The 9,859-nt window shown below is 37.6% G+C and overlaps 1 protein-coding gene across 1 annotated transcript; it reads right to left on the bottom strand.

Annotated features, from left to right (window-relative positions):
• Nucleotides 1–339: 339 nt before the first annotated feature.
• asb12b (ankyrin repeat and SOCS box-containing 12b) lies at nt 340–2,800 on the bottom strand. The gene is made up of 3 exons (XM_046849959.1): nt 2,672–2,800; nt 1,237–2,093; nt 340–1,142 (listed from the first exon to the last, which is right to left on the bottom strand). The coding sequence occupies exons 2-3, from the start codon at nt 2,042–2,044 to the stop codon at nt 1,009–1,011; spliced, it is 942 nt and encodes a 313-aa protein (XP_046705915.1). The 5' UTR covers nt 2,045–2,093; nt 2,672–2,800; the 3' UTR covers nt 340–1,008.
• Nucleotides 2,801–9,859: the final 7,059 nt, after the last annotated feature.

The following is a 9,859-nucleotide window of genomic DNA, read 5'->3' as shown; positions in this document are numbered from 1 at the left end:
TGTAAAAACAAACAAACAAAAAACCCCCAGATTTGCCAATTAATGAAAATCTATCCAAAAATCTTACATTTTTTTGTTGGAGAACTTCGATCTCTCTCTCTCTCTCTCTCTCTCTCTCTCTCTCTCTCTCTCCAATATACTGTTAATATTTAACCACTTCACTTTGCTGAAATCTTGTGGAAGTGAATGTATTGGCATGTGATTGTGTAGTGAACTGTATACACTTAAGTCTTGGATCCTTGTATTTGTATGTGTGTGCCTGTGTGTATATATGTGTCTTTAACAGATATAATAAACAGTTATTGTCACATTATGAACCAAGATATTATTTGGTGTATATTCATTTAAATTCAATTTAATAAAAGTAAAAAATGCAAACCACCATGCAACATACACACTAGTTTGGGGGAATGTGGGAGAAACACAGTAAAAATAAATAAGTCAAACAGCCTATTATACGGAATAAGCAACCTGACAGTATGAAGGCTGCTTTGAGACAATGTTCATTGTTAAAAATGCTATACAAATAAAATGAAAATGAATTCAAACATTAATAATGTTTAATGTTAATTCATAATTATTGTGATTGCTGATTTTAAAGGTTACACTGAAAAAAGAAAAGAAAACCAATTAGATAATTTGTGCTTAATGTGTGCTAGTAATAATTGAATGGAATATTATTTATTTTTATTTATCTTTTTTCTTTGAAGTGATTCTTTTTATAGCTAATTCTATTCTGTACTAGAGTGATCTGGGTTGATATATCACACCATACTTACCACTATGTATGTAAGAGATAGAGATGTTGTATGTACTTTTACTTTCTTTTAATATTTTATATAAAAACAACCTGAAGCCCTTGACCTACCTCCAAATACCTTAATATATAAATTATAAGCTATAATGTTAATTGTATTACCTGTGAACTGTTTTAAACATAAATATAAAGGTACAATATAGGACTCAACTTAACTAATGTTAATAGTATTTAAACACAGAGCATACAGGTCAAGTGGTATGTTTCAAATAATTTTTCAGGATTTGTGGAATATCCAGCATATCAATTGAGTCCAATTTGTGTGCAGTAGAAAGGTACTTCCGTATTGCAAGCCGAATCTGAGACATCAGTGATTTGGGAAAGACTGTAAATAGAAGTAGTATATTAGTAGTAATATTATTGTAGTATATCAAATCAAATTACAAGGACAAATAAATATCTTGTTTAAGTAAGCTTACCTCTTTCTCTAAGCAGCAGCATTATAGCCTCCCCCTTCTCTCTCGTTTTATCCATAACTGCCATTGAGATGTAGACGTTGGCTCCAAAGTCTATAAGGAGTTGAATATATTCAGATTGGCATCCATATTTAAGACACGTGTCCAGCACTGTGTTGGACTGTTTGATCCTTGATATTATTTTTTCATCTTTACAGTTGTAGTCTGGATCTGCACCATGTAGCAGCAGTAGTTTGAAGCATTCCAGGTGCCCGTAAATGGCAGCGATGTAGAGAGGCCCTCGGCATGTTGTGGCATTGGAAGCCCAGTCCGGAACTTTGGCTCGGACATTTGTCTCAGCACCATAACAGAGAAGCTCTTTTAAAATATCTACATATCCCTCTCTGGCTGCAGTTAACACTGGAGAACAGTTGTTATATTCGCTTCCATTCGGGTCAGCACCAGCTTTGAGCAATGCAGAGACACAGTCAAGGTGTTTGCCACTAACAGCTGTAAAAAGAGGAGTCTGGGCTTTTACATCCAAGCTGTCCACCTCCGCACCATGGGCTAAGAGGCAGTCCAGGCAGTGGAGGTGACCATGAGCAGCTGCAGTTTTTAGTGGTGTACTTGGTATTCCCCAGCCACTTCTGCTATTGATACATCTCCTGTAGTGTTCTTGAGAAAGCAGTTCAGCCAGACGTTTGTGATTATTCTCAGCAATGGCCTCATTTAACTGCTGACAACCATCTTCTTCCTCAGCTTTGGGTTGGAGGAGAGAGAAAATCTTGGTAATATCCATTAAACTCATTTTAATGGAAGTTTCCATCGTCATGCTTTGGAAAAACTGTCAGGACTCCATTATAGCTTTTAGCAGCACAAACCTTTGGAGGAAAATTTTTTTAACATTAAATATTTTAACATTTTTTGTGTTCATTACTTAGCTATTAAATTTGCTAAGTTTGCTTAGCTATAAAATTTGCACTGAATTGCATGCTGCAAAGCTTAAGCATGTACAATGTACAATAAAAAGTATTTATTTTGCAATGCATTTTTGTCATGGTTTTAGGATTAGTTTAAACAAAAATCTGTTCATTTTTAGTTTATAGTTACAATGTTATCAACCATGTCTCTTTTTTTGCTCTTTATTGAATAACACTTGAATAACAGAAACCAAATGATGCAAAAATCCACTGTCTGTTACAAAGAAGAGACACTGAAAACGTCTGTTGAAGTTAAAGGAAGGCTAAAAGTGTTCTCACCATATTTACCATATATGTTTACCATGTTAAATAGCAGGACATTTTAATCTAATTTAAATAGTCTTAGATTATATAGAGCATTATCCATACAAGTACTTAGGAGTTTGTTGTCACTATAGAAATGATAACGTATTACAAGTGTTCACTGATATAATGAATATACGAGATGTCAGTAATATAAATATAAATAGTTTACTTACCTCCAGGAGAGTTAACTGTAGCTTAGACTTGGTTTCTAAATAGTTTTCAAAATGTAACATTTGCCATCATGGAGTCACAGCTAATTGAGCAGCTCTGGTTCCAACTGACAAAAGTTGAAGTAGACAAAGGTGACAGTCTAACAGAGAGAGTCCATGTGGCCTGGCCACCAAGAGGGGCTAATTTTAGGACACAGATGGGTCTGGTTAAACTTCCATTCTAGGACGGTTGCTGCAGAAGTTTATAATTAGAAAAGTGATTGAGTTTTGACAGGCATGAGGTGTTTGGTGTTTAGACTGCAGATCCTCTCAGTAACTCTGAGTGTCCATTTTCACCTTTTCTTCATTTAATATATTAAATAATTATTAACAGTAAATATTTTGAATGAATTATTCATAAGATATACAAGTGAAGATAAAATATATATAAACAAATAAATATTTAAACACATACAAGGCTCATGCAAGGTTCATGTTTCTCAGTATTCCTAGCTCGGTTAATCAATCATGACTCAATACAGCATATACTCATATAGTTTTCACGTTTTTTTCCTGATTTAAGAGAAGATTGGCCTAAAATGTAGTGAGCACATGTAGTTTGGGCTTTATACACACTGATTTTTTTTTTTTATAGATGAGACATACACTTCTTTGATGTTGTTCCAGGAGCTTTTTCACAATATCTAAAAAATGGGATTATGGGAGAGACAATTTATAAGCATTCTTCTCTGACAGACAGAAAAGTGTCTTTTAGGGTCAGCAGTTGTTCCACGGTTTAAAGCAATAGCTGACAATCAGCTGCTGATATGCCCCCATGCTGCACCACAGGAGGTTTCTCCCAACCCCCCCAAGCAAGAAGAAATGTTTTAAAATTAGCGCCAGGCCTTTAATTACTTCAATCAACATAAACAGAGACATTATTTGCATCTTTTTTCCTTTTTTACAATTTTGTACCGCCCCATGCTGCTGTAAAATGGCAATGCTACAAGGCAGACAGTATGTTTTTAACAACAAATAGTAACAATAAAAACATAAAAGCTAATAGGTAAAAATGTTGTTAAATTCTGTAGACCAACAAATATACAATGCAATTTACAATGGCTGCCAATGGTTTGGAAAAGCCCATCATCTATAACATCATGTGGCTGTTATAAAACAAAATATATTTTAATGGGTTAAATTTAAACTTATTCTTTATTTAGTTTAATTTTGGGAGGCAAGCTTCCTTCTTCTTCTTTTAATTTTAACATATAATCAATTGACTGAAAAAATATACAATGGAATACTGAGTTAACTTAGCTAGCTTTTAAACAAAAATGCTACATTTAATTGAGCAGAATTAAAATGTTTATTTAAAAATAGAGTATATATAAACAATTAAACAATAACATTTGATAGTGTAGTAGACCAGCATCCTGTCAATCATGATCCACCTGTTGATCACTGAAGCATTCATCATTTGCTATCAATTATCATAACACATTTTAACATATAAACAAAGTTATCCAAGCTTGGCTAATATATGCATGTGCTTTGTTTCAGTTTGCCATTCTTTCAACAAGGGGTTTGGGCATGGATTAAAGAGTATTTTAAAAGTGATCTAGGAAAAGCTTCAGACAAGACAAGACAATCCGTATGTGTTGTTCATAGATTGATTATTTGTACACTAATTTGTGAAAGTGGCCGATGACTTCTTTTAATTATTATTGTTGTGCTGTTAATTTGTATCCTCATTCATGACTACTATCCCAAAACTAGCCTGTAGTTATGTAACTTACAAAAAGAATGAATCAGTACACTATTTATAATGAATAAAAAAAACATTGAACAAAAACATTAGTTTTAAGTCAGTTAAATAAAACTGCCACAGCTATAAATCTGTGTAAATTGACCGATAGCACCATCTACAGATGGTAAAACCTATTAGCTGCATTTGTGGGAAAATCAAGCAATGAAAATCAAAACAAACAAACAAACAAACAAACAAGCAAACAAAATTAAAAGCCACCTCTCTCACAGATATAACTAGGAAGTTTGAATTTGCATATATTGGGTTTTGTATTTCTGTATTAGTGAATTATGATAACAGACTTAAGTTTTAATGAACCCAGCCATTATGGATGCACAAGCCAGTGCACTCTTAGTGCCAGTCCCAAGCCCGGGTAAATGGGGAGGGTTGCGTTAGGAAGGGCATCCAGCGTAAAACATGTGCCAAAATGAATATGCGGATCACAAATGAGAATTTCATACCGGATCGGTCGAGTCCCGGGTTAACAACGACCGCCACAGGTATCGTTAGCCGACAGGGTACCGGTGGAAATTGGGCTACTGTTGGCCATAGGAGGAGAAAGAGAGGAGGAAGACGTCTACAGAGACGGCAGGGAAAGGAGCAGTGCAGGAGAGTGGAGGTTCGGGTTGGTACTTTAAATGTTGGTACTATGACGGGTAAAGGGAGAGAGATAGCTGATATGATGGAGAGGAGAAAGGTAGATATGCTGTGTGTTCAGGAGACCAAGTGGAAAGGGAGTAAGGCCAGGATCATTGGAGGTGGGTTTAAACTGTTTTATCATGGTGTGGATGGAAAGAGAAATGGTGTAGGGGTGATTCTGAAGGAAGAGTACAGTAAGAGTGTAGTGGAGGTGAAGAGAGTTTCTGATAGGGTGATGATCGTGAAGGTGGAAGTTGAAGGGATGATGATAAATGTCATCAGTGCCTATGCTCCACAAGTTGGCTGTGAGATGGAGGAGAAGGAAAGATTCTGGAGTGAATTAGATGAAGTGGTAGATGGTGTACCTAGGAAAGAAAGATTGGTGATTGGGGCAGACTTTAATGGGCATGTAGGTGAAGGGAACAGAGGTGATGAGGAGGTGATGGGTAGGTATGGTTTTAAGGAGAGGAATGTGGAAGGGCAGATGGTGGTAGATTTTGCTAAAAGGATGGAAATGGCAGTGGTGAACACTTATTTTAAGAAGAAGGAGGATCATAGGGTGGCGTATAAGAGTGGAGGAAGGTGCACACAGGTGGACTATGTGCTATGCAGGAGATGCAACCTGAAGGAGATTGGAGACTGTAAGGTGTTGGCAGGGGACAGTGTAGCTAGACAGCATCGGATGGTGGTCTGTAGGATGGTTTTGGAGGCGAAGAAGAAGAGGAGGAGAGTGAGGACTGAAAGAAGAATAAGATGGTGGAAACTGAAGGAGGAAGAGTGTAGTGTGAGGTTCAGGGAAGAGGTCAGACAGAGGCTCAGTGGTGTTAAGGAGGTGTTGGATGATTGGGCAACTACTGCAGGAGTGATGAGGAGGCAGCTAGAAAAGTACTTGGTGTGACATCTGGAAATAGAAAGGAAGACAAGGAGACGTGGTGGTGGAATGAGGAAGTGCAGGAGAGCATAAGGAGAAAGAGGTTGGCAAAACAGAAGTGGGATAGACAGAGTGATGAGAAAAGTAGGCAGGAGTACAAGGAGATGCGGCAGCAGGTTAAGAGGATGTGGCGAAAGCCAAGGAAAAGGCATATGAGGAGCTGTATGAGAGGTTGGACACTAAGGAAGGAGAAAAGGATTTATACCGATTGGCCAGGCAGAGGGACCGAGCTGGAAGGATGTACTGCAAGTTAGAGCAGTAAAGGATGGAGAGGAAATGTGTTGACTAGTGAGGAGAGTGTGTTGAGAAGGTGGAGGAGTATTTTGAGCAGCTGATGAATGAGGAAAATCAGAGAGAGAAGGTTGGATGATGTGGAGTTGGTGAAGCAGGATGTAGATAGGATTAGTAAGGAGGAAGTGAGAGCAGCGATTAAGAGGATGAAGAGTGGAAAGTCGGTTGGACCAGATGACATACCGGTAGAAGCGTGGAGATGTTTAGGAGAGATGGCAGTGGGTTTTGACCAGATTGTTTAACAGGATTTTGGAAGGTGAGAAGATGCCTGAGGAATGGAGAAGAAGTGTGCTGGTACCGATCTTTAAGCATAAAGGAGATGTGCAGACCTGCAGTAACTACAGGGGAATTAAGTTGATCAGTCACACCATGAAGTTATGGGAAAGAGTAGTGGAAGCCAGGCTGAGAGAAGAGGTGACCATCTGTGAGCAACAGTATGGTTTCATGCCGAGGAAGAGCACCACAGATGCCTTATTTGCTTTGAGAATGTTGATGAAGAAGTATAGAGAAGGACAGAAGGAATTGCATTGTGTTTTTGTGGATTTAGAGAAAGCGTCGACAGGGTGCCAAGAGAGGAGTTGTGGTATTGTATGAGGAAGTCAGTTGTGTCAGAGAAGTATGCGATGGTGGTGCAGGACATGTATGAGGACAGTGTGACGGCAGTGAAGTGTGCAGTAGGTACGACAGCCTGGTTCAGGGTGAAGGTTGGACTGCATCAAGGATCGGCCCTGAGCCCTTTCCTGTTTGCAGTGGTGATGGACAGGTTGACGACGAGGTCAGACAGGAGTCTCCCTGGACTATGATGTTTGCGGATGATATTGTGATTTGTTGTGAGAGTAGGGAGCAGGTTGAGAAGAGCCTGGAGAGGTGGAGATATGCACTGGAGAGAAGGGGAATGAAACTCAGTAGGAGTAAGACAGAGTACATGTGTGTGAATGAGAGGGAGGGCAGTGGGTGGTGCGGTTGCAGGAGAAGAGCTGGAGAAGGTGGAGGAATTCAGGTACCTGGGGTCAACAGTGCAAAGTAATGGAGAGTGTGTTAGAAGTGAAGAAAAGAGTGCAGGCAGGGTGGAGTGGGTGGAGAAGAGTGACAGGAGTGATTTGTGATAGTAGGGTATCTGCAAAATGAAAGGGAAAGTTTATAGGACTGTGGTGAGACCTGCGATGTTGTATGGATTAGAGACAGTGGCATTGAGTAAAAGACAGGAGGTGGAGCTGGAGGTAGCAGAGCTGAAGATGTTGAGGTTTTCGTTGGGAGTGGCGAGGATGGATAAGATTAGACATGAGTTTATTAGAGGGACAGCGCATGTAGGATGTTTTGGTGACAAGGTGAGGGAGGCGAGATTGAGATGGTTTGGACATGTGCAGAGGAGGGACATGAATTATATTGGTAGGAGAATGCTGAGGATGGAGCCACCAGGTAGGAGGAAAAGAGGAAGGCCAAGGAGGTTCATGGATGTGGTGAGGAAGACATGCAGGTAGTTGGTGTAAAAGAGGCAGATGTAGAGGACAGGGTGGTATGGAGATGGATGATCCGCTGTGGCGACCCCTAATGGGAGCAGCCGAAAGAAGAAGAAGAAAAAGACTTAAGTTTTAATGTGTTTAATGAGTGAATTGTTAAAACACATTCCATTCATTTATTAAGTCTCAGAATTTTCTGTCAAATTGCCCTTTGTATTTGCAGTTAGCTTTTTGTTTTTGTGTTAAGTAATCCTTTGCTATGTTAATTGTGTTTGTTTGCAATATGGCATATTTGTTTCTTTATTTAAAGTTAAATGTTGTCCACAAAAAGTTGTCCAATAATGGAATTTTGCAGGTGTCTGGATTCCTTAGGAGGAGACCTGATAGAGAACAAAGATAAGATCAAGCTTGGCATGAAAGCTTAGCATGGAAAATAATAATTGACCAAACCCAAAAGAGTAACAGCTGCTAACTGGTCCCAAGGGGGCTTGAAAAATTGGCATATAAAGACAGGTCCAAGCATAATTTCCAAAATCCCATCTTTTAAATTATAAGTGGAATTTTAACATGTTGACACTTGCTAAATGTTTTCAAATGTACACCAATGATATAACCTTTCTGTCAGGTACAATTCTCAATTCTCATTTAAAGAAAATAAATATGCACTAAAATTATATTATTTGTGCTGTTTGCCAAATCAAATACAACTGTATCACCAATAGTAAATGGTTAGTTTTATGCAGGCATTTTGTCATTCCTTAAAGGACCAAACTAATTATACGTTTTTATTAATAAAGATTAATTGGCCATATGCAAACAAAATGTAATAAACTATTAAGGTTCCATTTAAATAGACTAATATTGGTGCTAAAATATTTGATATATGATTTAATTTTGTTATAAATATCTTGATTTTTTTTTACATACTATTTACATTTGGTATACCAACAAATGTTAAAAATGCAAACACTATAAATGTAAAACTATCAGAACATCTTATCTTTTATGAATAAGGCCCATGGTGTGTACATTTTAAGCAGACATGTTCACTTTTATTAAGATGACTAAGCTGACGATTTGATGAGATGTGTCCTGTCTATGTGTCCCATGTCTACTTTTGCGATTCTGTAATTAATCTGTAGTTAATTGCTTAATAAATCTAAATTTGATTTAACCTTGAAAAAAAAACTGTTTACTTTGGTCTATGGTATGCCTGTAGTCTTCTTTGCTGCTGTAACTGGGACGAATAAAGGTATATCTTATCTTATCTTAATCCAAGTTTATCCACCTGGGAGTTATATTATACTGTAACCCTGCGAATCTATCTTCATAAAAACAAGTAAAGTAGTTATGCATCGGCTAATGTTGTCCATCTCATCATTCCACGAGCATGAACTAATGAGTTGTTACGCTGCCGCCGGGAAAAGTTCAAGCGGTAACATTAAGCACAGAAGAAAAAGTAAAACATTTAAAGTTTAGGGATACATAGTGTGCAGGAGTGATTAGTAAAAAACGAGTTTTCCCTCTGCCTCTTATTCGCTTATTGCCTCTACCCACCCCAACTTACACACAAACACACACAGACCCCACCAGTGAATACCATTGAATAAAACCTTATATCTTTACATTCTCTTTTATTACGCTTTTATACAATATTTGTCATTTATAAATACATTTTTCTTATTCAAAAACACGTAACAAAAACAACTGGGGTCGCATTTTGGGAGCTGGAACGGATTAATGGCATTTCAATTAATTTCAATGGGGAAATTTGCTTTGAAATACGAGCAATTTGACATACGAGCAAGGTTACGAAACGAATTAAACTCGTATGTCGAGGTACCACTGTACTTCAACCTTTAAAACATTAGTATCTGTACTTCTACTTGAGTGAAAAGTGTGTGTACATCTATGGTGATAATGGTGCAAGATTTGCTGGACTAGTTATGCTCTGAAAAAGTGTCTATAGAAAAATTCTGGAATAATAATGTGTGCAAATTATATTATAATTTATTATATTATAATTATATATTATAATAGCTATATAAAAAGTATTATGTTATATACAATTATGTAAAAAG

This window comes from Silurus meridionalis, chromosome 5 (assembly GCF_014805685.1).
Source record: "Silurus meridionalis isolate SWU-2019-XX chromosome 5, ASM1480568v1, whole genome shotgun sequence".
Lineage (NCBI taxonomy): Eukaryota > Metazoa > Chordata > Actinopteri > Siluriformes > Siluridae > Silurus > Silurus meridionalis.
Note: the sequence above shows the minus strand (reverse complement) of the source record. Positions and strands in the feature narration are given on the sequence as shown.